Here is a 19,427-nt window from a genome sequence, read left to right as displayed (position 1 = left end):
ACCATACATGTTGAAATGAACATCATTTTTACACAAGATGGCGCTAAATAGCTATTTTTGGCTCGGTTACACAGACAGGACTTAGAGTTAAAACAGCTCAAACAAGCATTTTAGTCTGTGACTATCTTAAAGGATTAGTTCACTTTCAAATTAAAATTTCCTGATAATTTACTCATCCCCATGTCAGGGTTGCCAACTTTGGGACTTTGGCTGGAGTGAGACTCTGTAAAAATTTCAGTTTGCACGTGTACGTGGAGAAAATGTTTGGTAACCCTAATTTTAAAAATCAATGTCAGTCCATGTTTAATTAGTGTAAACCCTGATTTATGCACAAAAAAACTGAATATAATGGAAACGCTTCTTCAAAATGTACAATTAATTTATTGATTGCACTATAAAAAAAATAAAGATAAAGGTGAACAAAATATAGGTGATTAAATAACATGTAAAACAACAACATCAGAACAATAAGAAATATCAAAACAAAAGGGACACATTATAGTTACTCCACTTGCCCAGAAAACCACAACACATATACATTCATTTCATTTCAGTACATTTAATTGAGATAATAAGGTAGGCCTATTATGTTGAATACAAACATGAAAAATTGTCCAGAGCAAAATTTGAAATGTATAATAAAAAAAAATCTATATATGGATCAAAATGAGAGAAATGTATGAAATATTACTATCATTGGGGTGAAATAATTTATCTTATTTTTTGTTAGTTTTGTTACCTGACTCGTGAGGAAGGGAAGGCAGAACGTACTCGGTTACTTACTTAACCTCGGTTCCCTGAGAGATAAGGGAAAGAGTATTGCTTTGCAAACGCTATGAGAAAAATAACGGCCATGGTGTGTAGAGCAGAAGCAGCCTGGCCAGCGGCGGAGTGTGTACGATCCGGGAGTGCTGAAGACGTTCTGCGCGGCTTTGATGGGTGCGCGGCCACAAATGGGCGGCGACCGCTTCTTCCAGTGGCAGGAGCTTCACATATCCTTTTTCCTCAGCGACGTCAACAAATAGAGCGTTAACTGTACGTACATACCGCCGCCGACTTGAGCTGCAAAGAAGCTCTGGCCGCTTTGTCAAAGACGCTTGTCAAAAAGTACGGGGAAGTTTGACGCTTTGGCCGCTCTGAATATTGAGTGCGCGCGCGCGGCCGGGGCTCTCTCTCTCTCTCTCTCTGCTCGTGCGCGCTGAAAATTTCATATTTTAGTATGAACATTAACCCGCCAGTGTGGCGGAGAGCCTTTTGAGATTTACTCGCCAAACGGAAAATCTACCCGCATTTGGCGCTTGGCGGGTGTTAATTTTAGACCCTACATATTTTTATTGAGCAATTTAGCTAGCCCACATCATAACGCACGTCAGACAACATTTGCAACTATAGTTGAAGTCTGTAACTTAGTCTCGGCACACAGACTGATTAGGCAAGGCTACGTGTGTTGTGACAAGGCTCACCATTTTATTATTTGCTTACCTTGATTGTCTTCCAATCTTTCACATGTCCGACTCCGAACTCTCTCTGAACTTATCACACGCAACTGACGTATCAGGTGCAAGGTTTTCAGCCAATCAACGATCAGAGAATACTGCAGTGAGAACGTTGTAGGGAGATGTAACAGCTGTGGGCTCCTCTCCTGTCATTAATACGCGGTGGTCTAGTCATCAACAGAAAATTAACGGATTGAGAGGGGAGAAAAATGGATTTTGGCGTGACATTTCTTGCGTGTGCGTGAGAGCGTGAGATTGATGCTGAAAGCGTGAGAGTTGGCAACCCTGCCATGTTATCCAAGATGTTCATGTCTTTCTTTCTTCAGTCAAAAAGAAATTAAGGTTTTTGATGAAAACATTATTCTCCTTATAGTGGACTTCAGTGGCCTCCAAACGGTTGAAGGTCAAAATTACAGTTTACAACGATCCCAGAAGAGAAATAAGGGTCTTAACTAGAGAAACCATAGCTCATTTTCTAAAAAAAAATTAAAATTTTATAAGTTTTAACCATAAATGCTCATCTTGAACTAGCTCTCTTCTTCTTCTTCTCTATTAGCAGTGTAGACACTTCTAAGTGTATTACTACCCTCCACAGGTCAAAGTTTGAACTAAATGTTATATACTTGCACTAGCATATTGTATATGACAATTTAGTTCAAACTTTGACCTGTGGATGGCAGTAATACACTTAGAAGTGTCTACACTGCTGAAGAAGAAGAGAGCTAGTTCAAGATGAGCATTTATTGTTAAAACGTATAGAAGTTTTTTTTTTTTTGTTTGTTTTTTTTTTAGAAAATGAGCGATGGTTTCTCTAGATAAGACCCTTATTCCTCGTCTGGGATTGTGTAGAACATTTTGAAGCTGCAATGAAACTGTAATTTTGACCTTCAACCGTTTGGAGGCCATTGAAGTCCACTATAAGGAGAATAATCCTGGAATGTTTTCATCAAAAACCTTAATTTCTTTTCGACTGAAGAAAGAAAGACATGAACATCTTGGATGACATGGGGGTGAGTAAATTATCAGGAAATTTTAATTTGAAAGTGAACTAATCCTTTAAGCCTTGTCTGTGAAACCGGTTGTTACGGTGTTAGTGTGAGAAAAGAAATGGTGGAGTGATGGGCAAAAAATCTAAGAAGCCCCAGTAATGCAGAGCAGTCTTGATGCAGCAGAATCTAATATAGAAACCAACAGAAGCATTGTAATAATTTAAAATAAAGAATTTCCAACCCATGATGGACAACAAATCTAGGTTCATATATATAAAGTGCATATTTGTGTATAGGAAAAGAACAATAACAGAAGGAAAAGCTCATCAGAAATGCATAAAAGTTTGTTTCTTATAAGATCTTTTAAGGCTGAGGCTCCTTTATACTGACACATGGTTTTAGTGGATTGCTCAGCTCATGTCTATATATAAATATGAACTGGGTGCACTCCAAAGCACTTTTCTTCTTATGCACTACGTATTTTCAATGCATTTCTTAAATTTCTTTGCCCTCACTCTGTGAGTCTTTCACCTTTTACTTCAACTCTTGTTCATCTTGTTTTGAGAAGGTCAGCCATGTCAGTGCTTTTATGTGCAGTTTGTTTTATCATAGCTGCTCTTTCTCATTGGAGGTGCTGAGCTTTTCATTCATCTGCTGAGAAATATTCTTCATCATCAGCAGCAGAAGTCCTAGATGGCCCAGCCTCATCACCATCATCTTCAAATTCACACCAAACGTCGTCTGAATTAAAGTCACACATCATAGCCATCTTTGCATCTACTGCAGCTGCAAGGTTCCTGATCGAGAGGTCCTTGGGATCCTCAGGTTCTTGGCCAAACAGACTTCTTGCCAGCCACCTCTTTGGTTTCAAAGTAGAACTTCCTATATTGTTTTCAAGGTACCTTGGGGGGAATCATGTCCCACCCTCTTTTTAGACCCTATTTCTTAAGTCCCTTTTCACGTTCTTCCAATGTATTATATTTCAATGCCCATACAAAAGGAATCGAGTCTGAAAATCATAATCAAAATCATCCCTCCAGTCCCAAAAAACTGGAAGTTGGGCTTTTTTTTTTTCATTTTGTTAATGAAGGCTATCAGTTGTTCTCCTAGAGAAGTAGTGATAGACACTTTCAAAACACCGCTTCATGAAGCTTCGAAACCTTTATGAATCTTTTGTTTCAAATCAGTGGTTCGGAGTGCGTATCAAACTTCTAAAGTCAAGTGATTTCAGTAAACGATGCTTGGTTACGTCATAATTGTCTCAACGGTTTTGAAATTTCAATGGTTCACCACTGGTCTCTTCACTGATCTCTGTGAAGCCATGAATCATGAGTCTATGATTTTTGCCTGATCTCTGATCACTTTTACATTTGTTGACGTTTTAATAAGACATTAGTATAATTAAAAATAAATAGTTAATAGTCTCCTTTTGGCCTGTTTAGCTGAGCCATCCATGGAACAAACAAAACAAGCCCTGAAAACTGATAAAAGAACACATATTATAGAGACACTTGATATTTAATCTTATTAGATGGTTAGTTAATTGCGTTTGAGATTTTACTTTCTATAAAACATTTGAAATGGGTTTGTAAAAGGTGTTTTTATGCATGTTAGTCCTGGGCTTTTGAGTAGCATATTTACACTGTTCTGGCCAGCAGGGGTCACCAAGCGTGTGGCGTTTCGAAAGCTTCGAAACAGTGAATCGTTTTGCGACGGTTCAATTGATTCGAAGCTTTGAAAATCACTATGGAGAAGCCAAGTGTTCAGCCTTGCTTTTTTATTATTATTATTAATTACAAACTCTGATTACAATAAAATGGCATAAACAGTAAATATACAAAGAAAAAACTGACATGGAAGACTCAAAACAACAGAACCATGTTGAATCCAAAATAAAATAAACATAATAATACATAAAATTAAATAATAATAATAATTATAGTAACAAAAATAAATAAACAAATAACCTACAACAGATAGTAGCCTATAATACAAACAAATTACACAGTTTTATTTTATTCGTTTTTTCATTTTACTGAGGGCATCTGAGGAGTAGGCCTATTTTAATTAAGTTCTGAATATAATAAACAAAGTAGGGGATTTAAAGAATCTATATTTAAGTATAAAGTATTTTGCAAACAATAATGTTATTGGTCAAAGCAAACAAAACACCGCAATCTTTGGTTATGCCGTAGGCTACATTATATTTTGTAATGTGAAAGTGACACCATCAGCGGCCATGTCTTTTTCTATCAGTCTTGTAATGTTCTCCATAAGGAACTAGAGAAATGACGTAAAAATATGTAGTATCTTCAGAGAGATAACTACAAACATGACAAGGCACATTTTCAAAATTAAATTTTAAATTTAGAATTTTAAGACTTTAAAGTGCATATTTGCTTTGGGGGTGAAGAGGAAGAAATAAGCTGTTGTTAAATATTTTACAATATTTTTTTTCAGAAGCCTTGCCTTCTCCAGAAGAAACTGAGCTGGCAACGTCAGCACCTAATTAATATTCATGAGGTAAGCCCCAAGTCGGTTTGTGCTCAGGTGAACGCTGGATTCTCGCCACCAAGCTACAAAAATGCCTTGACAGGACATTAAATAAGGGAGAAATTGCCTATTTTGACTGGTAGAGAAGCCCAAAACACTGTCCATTAAACAAAACAATCACTGGAAATGGAAGAAAATCGACTTAATCATCGAAGCTCGTCTGTTCCAAAGTAGCCAACTCACCTGAAAGTACCGAGGCTAAATTACAGGTAAATGCACAGACTGTCTTCTTATGACATGCGAACTTTTATGTAATAAAATACACAACATTGGGACTTGATGGACTTTTCTTGTCCATTTCCTGCAATTCTTGAATATAAGACAGTTTTTGTTTTTGTGACCCGTTTTAGTCATTTAGGTTCTCATACGAAACAGTACAAAGAATTTTCTAGAAATAGTTGAGAGACTTTGGCGAACACGGTTTATCTTTTTTTAAATGACATCTCAGTATAGGAAGCGCTAATACTTCCGTAAAAGTGGGTCAATTTGAGACAGGCGCGCCATAAACCTCCATTACGTCATTCAGCAGTATACATGACGATCACTGTTTATATGCGTTATATTTGGAATATAATACTTGATTACTAATTAGTGAATACGGCACAGTATACACTGTATAATGCTTACTAGTTTGATATGTGAACCCTGCCTTGTATACACCTAGAATTTCATAATATAGTAGTATGTTACATTGTTGTCACATGACCATATCACATTAATTATAAATATAATATATAGTAGTATATAGCGAATATAGATGTAATCTGTGTATTCATACTGAACATTTGCATACTGTGAATAGTATACTTATACTGCAGCACAATGTTAGTATATACTGAACATAGCCTTGCAAAAAAAAAGTATTTCCTGCAATAATTAATGTTCAGATAGTAAGTTTTAAGATAGTTCATTTATAATTCGTACTGCAATGTTCTGTTAATAAATAATTGTCAATTTGTTTTCATGGTGACTTTAAAGTCAACATTGAATCAAAACTTGACCCTGTTTACTTGCTTTACATTTTCATCAAAATACTTTTGTGAGTATCCTATTTACAAACAGTGCCTCATATTAAATTTAAATGTCATTTTTAATGCATTTTCATATGTTAATATGATCTTCAACCCAACTTTAGAAACATCAAAGCACCCCAGCGAAAATGGCAGATGACCGTGTAGCCATCTTAACTGATGATGAAGAGGAGCTGAAAAGGAGACACCTTGAGCGCTTTGACCGTCTATCGCTTGAGATTAAATCAGATCAACCATCCCAGCCATCTGAAAACAATGTACCAAGCGATACGGCACCAACTCCATCCCCTCAAAACGACATGGGCTGCTGCGAGCGATTGTTCCTACGGGTCAACCGCTACCTCCTTGTGTCAAAAGTCTTTTATTTATTCTTCTATGCTGCATATGGTTCCCTTCATCCACTTCTTGCTCTGTACTACAAGCAGCTAGGGATGAGTCCCACCCAAAGTGGTCTCTTAGTGGGAATCCGATATTTCATTGAGTTCTGTAGTGCCCCTTTTTGGGGCATTGTTGCAGATCGCTTCAGGAAGGGTAAAGCAGTCTTATTGTTCTCAGTGTTATGTTGGCTCTTTTTCAATTCTGGGATTGCTTTTGTGCAACCAGCGGACATGAAGTGTCAAGAGAACCTCCCAACGACCACAGCTATGGTTGCGACTGTCCATCCTACCACATCTAACGAGACATTCTACCTCAATACCACTTCTATCCTGGCAACAAAAAAGATGAGACAGCGCAGGGATCTGATTGGACACTACCCTTGGCGAACCATCCTCTTGTCTGTTCAGTCTTCAGGCTACAGCGCTGAACACCGGTTCAAACGGGACTCTAACATGAGTTTCACTGTGGCATCTGATGAACCAGCGAGCACGACAGAATCTGTCCAAACCACGACCACACAGCCCAAGCCAAGTACATCCATCTCGACGTCAACCCCCAACAGTACAAACACAACGTCCAGCAGCACTACTCAAAGTACCACACTGAAACCAAAACTACCACCTCCTGAATATAACATGGATCAGGTTCACGCCATTTTCCTGCTGATTCTGCTCGTCATCATCACTGGCGAGTTTTTCAGTGCTCCAGCTATTACAATCGTAGATACGGTATGTAACTCTTTCTCCTCAAAATAAACTCAATATTAAGGCATATCAGTTGGTAGAGTCCATTTTATAGTCCATGTAGGACCATGAACTTCTATTGTATTTAAAGGTGCCATCGAATTGAAAATTGAATTGACCTCAGCATAGTTGAATAACAAGAGTTCAGTACATGGAAATGACATACAGTGAGTCTCAAACACCATTGTTTCCTCCTTCTTATGTAAATCTCATTTGTTTAAAAGACCTCTGAAGAACAGGCGAATCTCAACATAACACCGACTGTTACTTAACAGTCGGGGTGTACGCCCCCAATATTTGCATATGCCAGCCCACGTTTCCAACATTATAAAAGGCATTAGACAAGGGCAGCCAGTATTAACGTCTGGATGTGCACAACCAAATCATCAGACTAGGTAAGCAAGCAGAACAATAGCGAAAAATGGCAGATGGAGCAATAATAACTGACATGATCCATGATAACATGATATTTTTAGTGATATTTGTAAACTGTCTTTCTAAATGTTTCGTTAGCATGTTGTTAATGTACTGTTAAATGTGGTTAAAGTTACCATCGTTTCTTACTATATTCACGGAGACAAGAGAGCCGTCGCTATTTTCATTTTTAAACACTTGCAGTCTGTATAATGCATAAACAACTTCATTCTTTATAAATCTTTCCAACAGTGTAGCATTAGCCATTAGCCACGGAGCACTATCAAACTCATTCAAAATCAGAAGTAAACAATGTAACAGTATACAATACTCACATAAACCGAAGCATGCATGACGAACACTTTGTAAAAATCCATTTTGAGGGTTATATTAGCTGTGTAAACTTTGTTAAGGCACTGTTTAAGGCAAGCGCGAGCTCTGTGGGCGGAGAGCACGGAATTTAAAGGTGCCGCCGCATAAAATCGGCGCGTTTATAATGATGCCCCAAAATAGGCAGTTAAAAAAATTAATAAAAAAAAATCTATGGGGTATTTTGAGCTGAAACTTCACAGACACATTCAGGGGACACCTTAGACTTATATTACATCTTTTAAAAACATAATCTAGGGCACCTTTAAATGGTAGATATAAAATCAAACTACAATCCCTTGTTGGTGCATGAGCACCTTCCCGATCTGGAACCACTTCACGTGTTTCCACTTCTGAAAAGGTGCTTCTGGGCTTGAAAAGCCGTAGACGTGGGGTGGAATCTAGTAAAGTTTGCAGAGTAACAACTGGATGATTCATAACAACTAGATTAAGAAGTCTTTGTATGTCAAAATATGTTGTAAAAACATGTTTATTTTGGGGAAGGTTATGTAGCATCATAGCTAGTTACATTGGAAGCATATCTATATTCCCAGGGAATTTTGTTAGGGTTAAGATAATGGTAACATCGAAACATAAGAGTTAACCCTGGGAACATTGGAACATTCATTATGTGCCATATAAATCTGGGGAATATAGTACTCTGGTACTATAATGTAGGGATTACATTGCTGTTCAGTTCTCAAATCAGTGGAAACCTTAGATCCTCTGGCACCAGCTCCAGCACCATTTTATTGGAAAAGAGGTATTTGTTGTGTCTAAAATAGGTGCATGACGATTTGGATTGTTGTAGGTGACTCTGCAGTACCTGGGCCTGCACCGTGACCGCTACGGTCTCCAGCGAATGTGGGGATCTCTAGGCTGGGGTGTCGCCATGCTCTGCGTCGGCATCTGGATCGACCACACTAGCACCAACCTTGTCATTGGCGAATGCGTCATGGAAAATTACAAGAACTACCATATTGCCTTCATCGTGTTCGGAGTATTAATGGGAGTCGCTCTGATCGTTGCCACTCAGTTTAAGTTCAATGTTCAGCACCAAAACAACAGTGAAGAAAACGAGGTTGGCAACCAGCAGCAAAACACCCAACCTAGAGCTTCCCCTGGAAGGGATATCTCTGAGACCCAAACAGTTGTCCAAGCCGAGGAGTTCCACTACTGGGACTTGATGCGACTGCTGTGCGGCGTACAGTACGGCACTGTGTTATTCGTGGCCTGGTTCATGGGCTTCGGCTATGGGTTTGTTTTTACTTTCCTTTACTGGCATTTACAGGACCTGACAGGAACCACAACACTGTTTGGGGTTTGCTCTGTCCTAAGTCACGTGTCGGAGCTTGCTGCCTATTTCACCAGCCATAAATTCATTGAACTGGTGGGACACATCAGGTGAGGTTCCACACTTTTTTTGATTAATCTGGGTATTTGAAATGCACGTTTTCTTTTGGAATTTTCAGTGAACACACTATTTATACTACAAAATAGTATAGAATAGTGCACAAGTGTGCAAATTGGGACACACCTTTACTTATGAGGTTCCCTTTTATTTGGGAAAATACTTTGGAAGGTTTCTATTTATGTAGGCCACAAGGCAGCTCACTAGTGTTCAAAACAGGGCCGCTCATTTGACTTAACATATCTACTACTGTTTGTGCTTCTGAATCAAACCATCATACCGTAGTAGTTTAGTCCAGTCACAGCAGAGAATTGTCCAGGTAACCCAAACCATCTCACTGCACCTTGTGACTCAAGCTCATGTGATCCTGACCTTGAATCAGTGAGCCTTTGTGCATGGTGCTGTCTTGCGACTCTGTAGGTCTGCACTGGGATCAGTGAGGCATTGTTTGGTTCAAGAACACAAAGCCTTTTTCTGTCAATGGTGGCCCAAGTCCAGAATGCATTGCACAGCAGCTACAGTGTCTACTTTGTGGTTCCTTTCAAAGAGGGAACATTCATGCTTTTTTGGTGTTTAACTATTTCTCTATAACTACTTAAGTTATAGAGAAAACCAACCATTTGACTGAATGATTGACAGATCAATATAAATTCGTAAGTAATCTCACCTTTGACCAGTTCAACTTCTTGTAAGTGACAGTTAAAAGGAATTTCCTGTTCGACATTGGTATATTTTACAGACTTTAAAATATACTTTAAAATATGACCTGCACAGACGGTAAAGATTTTTGTGATATGACTTTGCAGTTATATCTAAACCGGAATCCTCTTTTACTGCACAAAGGAAGTTATGATAATGAGTCATCATTTGCATAGACAAAAATGAAACTTGGTTGTTTGACCATCAAAGTGTTTTGTATTGCAACTATAAAATGCAATTATTATTATTATTAATATATTGTATATTTGATTTATTTATTTATTAATAATAATAATTTACATATATGCTACAATTCAGCTGTCCTATTTGCATGGGGTGCAAAATCTTTTTTTCCTATGTTTTTTTTTTTTTTTTTTTTTTTTTGAGAGGTGAAGCATAGCCTGACATGTTTTGTGAGATTCATGCATGCATTTTTAATAATTGTGTATTGTGTTTCTTTGTCAGAGTTTTGTACATCGGCCTGGCCTGCAACACGGCACGCTACCTCTACATCTCCTATCTGGAGAATGCCTGGACTGTGCTGCCCATGGAAGTGCTACAAGGTATGAATGGCCAGTCATCAAGCTCTCAATCCTGGGAAAAAGCAAATGCTCCAATCATAAAAATGTGTTCTGTGTGTACACATTGTTTTAAACCATCAAAGTCGGTCATAAACGTAAAAAGATGTGCAGTACAAAGAAGGCCCAGGGTTCATTTCAGGGGAAGAAATCAAGTCAGTTTGACATTGTCAGTTTCACCACCCTTTCTTGTGGCAAAACAATCAAGACGAAAGCAATTACTGAGTGAATACATAGGAATGAAGACCTGGATCAAGTCTGTTTACATTCAACACAGACATTGTTTTGTATGTTCAAAGAAACGCCAGTACACTTACGGTCTTATTAGCTGCCTTCTCTTTCTTTGTATTTTGAAATTATAACACAAGTGTTTTCATGAGACAGATTTGTATGTTAGCACATAAATTTAAGCATGTAGGTACACAATGAACTTTTATTAACCAAGTCAAAAACACTTGTTTGTTTGTTTTTTCATATAAATTTTGAGATGTTGAGCTCTTTGGCTTTTAGTAATGTGTTGTTTCAAACTAGTGGAAAGTAAACATCCAAAATACACATTTAAGTGTTTATTTTATTGCCTTTTATTTATTTGTGTCTGTAGATTTCAATTACAATACAAAGGCCTTTAAAGGTGCCCTAGATTGTTTTTTTTACAAGATGTAATATAAGTCCTAGGTGTCTCCTGAATGTGTCTGTGAAGTTTCAGCTCAAAATACCCCATAGAGTTTTTTTAATAAATTTTTTTAGCTGCCTATTTTGGGGCATCATTAACTATGCACTGATTTTTTCAGCACGGCCCCTTTAAGAGATGCGCTCTATCTGCCACACGAGCTCTCAACTATATATACATCGCATAAACAAAGTTCACACAGCTAATATAACCCTCAAATAGATCTTTACAAGATGTTCGTCATGTATGCTGTATGCATGCTTCGAATTATGTGAGTAAAATATTTATTTAGATGGTTACGTTTGATTCTGTGTGAGTTTGAGGCTATGCTCTGTGGCTAAAGCTAACATTACACACTGCTGGAGAGATTTATAAAGAATGAAGTTGTGTTTTTGCAGTCTGTATAATGCATGTGTTTAAAAATGAAAATAGCAACGACTCTCGTCTCCGTGAATACAGTAAGAAACGATGGTAACTTTAACCACATTTAACAGTATATTAGCAACATGCTAATGAAACATTTAGAAAGACAATTTACAAATATCACTAAAAATATCATGATATCATGGATCATGTCAGTTATTATTGCTCCATCTGCCATTTTTCGCTGTTGTTCTTGCTTGCTTACCTTGTCTGTGCACAGATCCAGCCGTTAATACTGCCTTTCCTTGTCTAATGCGTCGAATGGGCTGGCATTATGCAAATATTGGGGTCATACATATTAATGATCCCGACTGTTACGTAACAGTCGGTGTTATGTTGAGATCCGAGTGTTTTCCGGAAGTCTTTTAAACAAATTAGATTTACATAAGAAGGAGGAAACAATGGGGTTTGAAACTCAGTGTATGTCTTTTCCATGTACTGAACTCTTGTTATTCAACTATGCCGAGGTAAATTCAAATTCTGATTCTAGGGCACCTTTAAAAGCCATTTTCTCAAAATGAGTTTTTTTTTTTTTTTTTTTGTGATGAGGTTACTTCACCCAAAAAAGAATATTATCCCATAATTTACTCACCCTCATACCATCCTAGGTGTATATGATTATCTTTTTTCAGCCGAACACAATCGGAGTTGCATTGAAAATATCCTGGTTCTTCCAAGCTTTATAAATGGGAGTTAATGGTACCCTAGATTCTGAAGCCCCAAAAAGCATTATACTATATTTATAAATCTATAGACTATAATCTCTGGCTTCTGTTAACAGCTGTATGCAAGTCAAGTTCCAGCAAAACAGTTTTCATTTTTGGGTGAACTAACCTTTTAAGCTTTATTTTATGTTGTATGATTTGATGTTAACTCCTTGTTTACCTGCACAGGAATAACACACGCATCAGTTTGGGCGGCGTGTATCTCATATTTGAGCGCAGCCGTACCTTCGCCGCTTCGAACGTCAGCTCAGGGCATCCTGCAGGGTCTCCACCTCGGCCTGGGCAGGGGCTGCGGGGCGATGGTCGGCGGGATATTTGTCAACTACTTTGGTATGAACATTGATGATCAATTTTGTAATTTTATGACATTACAAATACTGGTGTGTGTGTGTGTGTATGAATGGGGTTGTCTTGTTTTTCAGGTGCTGCCGAAACGTTCAGAGGAATAGGAATGACCTCACTTGTAATTTTGCTGCTCTTTTCATTAATTATGTGCATCACTGGCCAGAATGAGAAAAAAGGTGAGAAACACAATTCATTGTTTATTGTTGTAAAGTAATAGCTGAGAATAACGAAAATAGGGAAATCGCACTTTTCGACACTACTAACTTACCTACATTTTATCTGTTAATTGAAAATACACATTCTCATTAGTATAACAATTTTTTTATTTCTGGCAAAAACTGTAATAATAAAGTATCTTTACAAAATAGTGAAAATTGTTTTATGTGACATTGTATTGTGTAATTTGAGCTTAGATAATAAAGTTTTTCTTTTTGCGTTTTTTTTTTTTTTTTTCACGTGCAGACGGCAACGTTGTCAAAAACGATCCCTGTTCACACGGATCTGCGAAAATGACTAAAACTCTGTATTATGCTGGCAGGCCAGTAGTTTGCAATGTCACTTTGTAAAGAAACACAACTCGCCTATAGACTGAACACGTAATTACGCATGTGCATGATATCACCGTTTTCACACATTCAGGTTTTGTGGTTTACACTGAGATGATAACCGTATCGTTTTACAAAAATTGCACTTTCCGTTTTTCACTTTTTGTTGTCATGTTAATGAACGGCCAAAATGCATAAAGCGTTTACCGTTTTCAGTTGAAAACTACGACATGTAAACGGCCCTTACAATGTCTTCTCTAGGAAGTCCATTTAAGTTTATTTCAGCAATTCATTTGGATAGTTTGTTCAAATGGTATTAAATGATTTTGGATTAATTTGTTCAACATTCTTTTTGTTTTTTTGTTTTTTTTTTCAAAATGTTAAGTTTATTTGGAATGTAAACCAAGTAGCAGAATTTAAAACTAACAAATAGTTTTTGTTACTAGCCTCTAACTGTTTTTAGCCTACTAATAGATAAGTTTCTATAAATTACAAGAAGCTTTACAGCTTCAACGTAATTAATGTTAATAAAATGTTTTAATGTTTTTTTTTTTTGTTTGTTTGTTTTGTTTTTTACCCCACAGAGGACAAGATGCTGGCAGAGAACATTCCTATCCCATTCAGTCCTGTTCCCATTGCGACCATTGACCTGGTTCAGAACACAACAGACGTGGCGGCACCGGCTCGACCCGAGCCCAAACTTCCAGCTCGGAAAACAAGGCACCAGGAAGAGCAGGAGGATCTGAACAAGCCTGCTTGGGTTCCCTCCGGGTCGCCGTGGGTTACAGTCGTTCTCCTGTTTTACCAAATCAGAGAGATGGTCGTCATGGCAAAGACACACCCTCCTGTTGAGGTCCTGCCCCTTCAGGTAGTGAAGAGGATCATGGGGAAAATAGTAGGAAAATTATGAAAATGATTATTATGAATATGGATCTAAATGTTTTCAAAATAGTAAGTTGTATGTTGAGTGTTTTCTCTCTCTTTTTTAATGCATTCTTTGGCATTGGCAGAAAGGTGAGAACACATAGATTTAGTTGAAAATGATAAACTTTATATTATATATACAGTATAAATATATTCAATATTAAAACTCTTATATATTTATATACTATAATTATATAAATATTATTTATAACTTATTTGATCCAAAATACAGTAAAAACTGTAATATTGTAAAATATTGTTATTTGGATATATTTTAAAGTGTACTTTATTCCTGTGATGCAAATCTGAATTTTCAGCATCATAACTCCAGTCTTCAGTTTCACATGATTCTTCAGATATCATTCTATAAAGTATAAAATACAAAGTAGGGTAAAGCATAATTTTTGCTTTTTGTTTTACACTCTTTTTTTACACTGAAGAAAAATCAAGATCAGTCTGACTAAACACCGTAAATATTTTTTTCCGCACCGCAAATAAACACAAAAGTATAAAATGGATTTAATCAACCAGTTACACAAACTGACAAACTTTCATAATTCACAAAAAAGTTTAGTTACCCAAATTAATCAGCGTCTGAACAATGAAAAATCAACCTAGTCTCAAATAAAATAATAACATTATGCTATTTTATATCCTGTGTACAAAACTCTGCAAAGATGCATTTTTGTTTTAAAATATTATGCATGAGTTTTTTTCTATCAGAAGTTTTATTTTGTGTCAGATATGAATCAGATATGAAATAACTGCATTAAACTGACTGTTTCTCTAACTAGGACACACCTGAGGTTCCCTCAGACTCCAGAGAAGACAACCAATCACCTCCAGTGTTTAGTGATGCCTTGCATCAGGAAAGCTTTCCCAGCAGCCTCCAGTCCCAGAAGGACCCCGGGCCCCCAGAGGCCATTGCACAGCTTGAATTCCCACCACATTCTGTATTACAACCAAACAGCTGATGGCACAAACTGACTCAGTAACCCCTGTGGAAAGTAAACATCAGTAACCTTTAATGACTCACTTCATTTTGTTTTCTTTGTGAAGAGTTTTTCATGAACTACTTGGGGAAATACAAGAAAGATGAATGTACTTTGCTGTATAAGTGGCCTTTGTATGATTTTTAACTTATTTACAGGTGTTTTGCACAAGCTTTAAATAAAGCCTGGCAGGTTTTAATTAAACTGTAACATGTGCCTGTTTTTACTTTCTTTGACCTGTAGAGGGCAGCAGTGCCTGGGCATTCTGCCCATACATGATTGAGCTTTATGAGGCCTATAATAATTGTGTATATCTTCCTTGTGAAACAAATTGTGAAATATGAATATAAATGAACTTAAATAGGTGAAATGTCATTGCTTACTTGTCATACACTTGTGTCATTACTACGTCATTGCAACGTGAATAACGGGGACGTTTGCGTTCACACTTTCACCTGTGACTTGTGATGTAGGTGTAGAAGAGTTGGAGAAATTTTTGCAAGGGGATTTAATGGTGTTTTTATTTTAGCACGTGTCGGCGAGCACCTCTCTCTCATCATTAAAGACACCAGCATTAGATCATATTCTTTCATACATTAGATTGGCAGACATCTCCTGTTAACCAGACCATAATGCTTTGCTTTATATATACATAAATATAGGTGGCTTCTTGGTAATAAGATAGACTTGAATTACCTGCTAAAATGTTTGCTCACCATGTACAAGGAGTAGACTTTTTTTTTTTTTTATTCCCAGAATTCATTTCTTTCGGTGTAATCAAACACCTTATTTGCAGCACACACCCACTCACAGCACAGATTTCATCTCCGGTGGGATTAACTGTCACTAATGCAATATGCCCTGCAACAATGCTTTGCCATGTGTCAGAAATCGGTTCAATATAATTTATGATATCAGAATGTTTGAAAGAGATAAAGATATGTGACAACAAAATGCTTGTTTGCTAATCTGAAGTTCCAGGGATCGGTTACGTTTGCTGCTTTTTTGTTATTGTTTTTGTTTTTTTTTTTTTTGGTTTTTTTGTTTTGTTTAGTTCAGTTAAGTTTTAGTGTTGTTTTTTTTTTAGTTCTGGTTCATTTTTGTTCTGCTGCTTTGTTCTGTTCAGTTCCTTTTTGTTTTAGTTTAGTTATAATTTTGTTTTATTTCATGTTGGTTTAGTTTTGTTTGTTTAGTGGAGTATTTTGCTGCATTTTATTATACGGATGTTGTTTGGTTCTGACAAATATAGTTGAACCTGTCCATTTAATAATGTTTATTTTCAATTCTTGTTCTGCTTGAACATGAATAACTCTCTGGGAATTACTAGCATAATAATTATCGCAGGCAAACGTCAGGCAAAGCTGGGAAAGCGGTGTGAAGAGATTCCAGGTGACCATAGCTGGTCTCTGACGCATATTATTGTAGACAGCTGCCACACTCACATACTGAAAGCACTGCCTGACTCAGTTTCTCATACAGATAACTTGGGGGAAGAAAACATTATCCAAGAGCCTTTAGTAGTGATTCTCTGGCTGCTTTTACCTGCTGGATGTTTCGTTTTAGTGTGGCTTGGCTGTTTTGTTTAGTTTTATGGTCTCTTTGGGTTTTTGTAGTTTTGGTTTGTTTAGTATCATGTTGCTTTGCTTTTTTTGTTCGTTTAGTTCAGTCAAGTCTTGTTTTTTGCTTTTTCATGTTAGCTTTTATTTATTTGTTTTTTGTTTGTTTAGTTCAGTTAAGTCTTGGTTATTTGCTTTTTAATGTTGGCTATTTTTGTTTGTTGTTTGTTTGTTTGTTTTGTTCAGTTAAGTCTTGTTTTTTACTTTGGACCACCACATAAACCCTTTTGTGGTAAATTAGCGCCAACATTTTTGCAAACATTTCACTAAATTGAATTATTTTTATGATAGTTTTTCTTATGAAAATGTTCTTTTGTAGATTCGAAAACATTTAAACAAATTGAAGATAAAACTGTCAATTGAGCAAAACTTGTCAAATGAATGCCATTTTGTACCATAGTGTTGCCACCATACTTTTTACTTCAATACAAGTAGGATCCGTCGAAGTTTGACAGGTAATTTTTTTTCTCAACCGTGTCTTAAGTCCAATTCACTTTGCACCAACAGACACTTCTTCGGGATTTGTTGGTTCACCACTTATTTTCGCCAAACGAACATGTTGAATCAGCGTTTGTCCGGTCGTGGCATATCTGAGAAGTGACAGATTTTAATCTAGTGATTGTCTGCATTGGCTGGCATCTGTTGGTGCAGTGTAAGTTGCTTTTATGGACTTCTTTGTTTCACAATTAATTTTTATCGCCATTTCTCTCTGAAAAATATATGCAGGTTTCTAACCCCCAACTGAGATTGTGCTGATCCAGAGAATAGTGTGGCATTCTGTGTGAAAATTTCTGCGGCCCTTAAACACTGTTCCCACACGGCAGCAGAGTGTGGGCAGCCACCGCCTATTCTGAAATTCCGAAAGCGAAGATCCAGCCAAAGGAACGGAATTACTGGGAAACTAGGGAAGTCATTTGGATGGTTTAAAAAGTAGGCAAACAACGTGTCCTTGTGAGGGGTCGCTGAATGGCCATCCTGACCTCTGACCTCTAAAGAGAAGTGATATGCCAAGTAAAACAACTAATGACTAATGAATAGATGGAGGGCACAGAAGATGTCATATAAACAGATGGTGGTTTATAAGTAATTATGAATTTGTTATGCAGACTGAGCTGAAATGCAAGAAATGTGAGTCATACTCATTGGTGTGTGAAAGGTAAATTTGAACTTCTGAGGATTGGATTGCAGATATTGTTTGAATCATTATTTAGTTGGAGACACTTTTTTAGTCAAACTATGGTTGTTGAGATGAAACCCTGTTTAAGTGAGTTTGAGATTTTTACATGTTGCTGCCATTGTGGTCGATGTTCTGACAACACCAAATTCAGGAAGAGGTTTCTGCAGAGATGATTACCAGGGTTTCAGCTTGTTTCAAGTCATTGTGCTTTGAATCATGTTGAATTTATGGCTTATTTTCTCTATTTCGGCCTGATGAGTTGAGTCAGGATTTCCTCCTGTGTGGTGGGTGGAGTTGTGGGCGGGGCTATTTCTCATGGGCCCCATTTTTCAAAGCTGAAGGGCCAAACATCAAAGACTCCAAATGATAATCACCACGCCTGATGTGTTTACTGCATTTCAAAGGGGCGACTGAGTTTATTATCTTCAATTATGTTGCTCTTGTCTAATGAGTCCTTTGTTTGTCAGATCTCAGAATTTCCATTGTTCCTTTCTCGTTTCTTTGTTCATGAAGAAATGTCACATTATTCACATCGCATGCGGAAGCTTTCATGTTGAGATAAAACCTTTGAAATGTCAAAACTGTGGCAGGTAGTCCTGATGATTTCCAAGTGATTAATTCACTTCGTTAGTCTTGATGGGGCTTTAGAGGTGACAATAAGATAAATCTAGCCTTTTACATTTCCTGAAGAAAAAAACAAGTTTTCCCATCTTTCTCCTATATGTTTTTAAGATGGCAGAAAGAAACATGTTTTTTCAAAACCTAAACAAAATTTTCCACAATTGTTGCAGCTAAGTCTTCTTGTTTTCCTATTAAAAATTAGAACACTATACCAAAGTTTTGAAAAACATTAAAGAAAACATGTCAGAGGTGTTTTCACAGTGTATCCAAAATGTTTTATTTTGGTTTTTTATATGCGTTTTTGCAATATATAGGTATGATATGGGAATGCATTTAAAATTTTGTACTGCAACATAACTTGTCTTATGTACTTTATACGTATTATTACACCCATGGTATGACAGCAAAGTTCCTTGATTATTAAGCCGGAATGAGAGTATAGTTCCTTTTCATTTTCTGTTGGTCTTAGTACACGATGTAACTACAGAAGAGTCAAGTTTTAAATAAGAAAAATATTGAAACTCTTTGGTCATTTTGAGCGAGATGTTAATAGTCTAATCAGATTCAATGAACTATGCTAAGCTATGCTAAAAGTACCGCCAGACCCGGAGATCGGCTGAATGGATTCCAAAACGGTAAAACTCAACTGTTTAACTCTAGGGGAGTTTGAAAATTAGCCTATTTTCAAACAAAGTGGAGTGTTCCTTTAAGTCAGTTATCTTTATCTT

The 19,427-nt window shown here is 37.0% G+C and overlaps 1 protein-coding gene across 2 annotated transcripts; it reads left to right on the top strand.

Moving 5' to 3' along the window:
* Positions 1–4,965: 4,965 nt before the first annotated feature.
* On the top strand, positions 4,966–15,495 carry mfsd6a (major facilitator superfamily domain containing 6a). 2 transcript variants are annotated; one of them, XM_048168562.1, is made up of 9 exons: positions 4,966–5,247; positions 6,174–7,175; positions 8,785–9,377; positions 10,549–10,646; positions 12,648–12,809; positions 12,902–13,000; positions 13,954–14,264; positions 14,380–14,383; positions 15,088–15,495. In XM_048168562.1, exons 2-9 carry the CDS (start codon positions 6,198–6,200, stop codon positions 15,096–15,098), a joined length of 2,256 nt encoding a protein of 751 aa, XP_048024519.1. In that variant the 5' UTR covers positions 4,966–5,247; positions 6,174–6,197; the 3' UTR covers positions 15,099–15,495. The 2 variants fall into 2 exon arrangements, with proteins under 2 accessions (XP_048024519.1, XP_048024510.1); XM_048168553.1 differs by lacking the exon at positions 14,380–14,383 and having other exon boundaries at positions 4,969–5,247; positions 13,954–14,237.
* Positions 15,496–19,427: the final 3,932 nt, after the last annotated feature.

Source organism: Megalobrama amblycephala, linkage group LG2 (genome assembly GCF_018812025.1).
Source record: "Megalobrama amblycephala isolate DHTTF-2021 linkage group LG2, ASM1881202v1, whole genome shotgun sequence".
Lineage (NCBI taxonomy): Eukaryota > Metazoa > Chordata > Actinopteri > Cypriniformes > Xenocyprididae > Megalobrama > Megalobrama amblycephala.
Note: the sequence above shows the minus strand (reverse complement) of the source record. Positions and strands in the feature narration are given on the sequence as shown.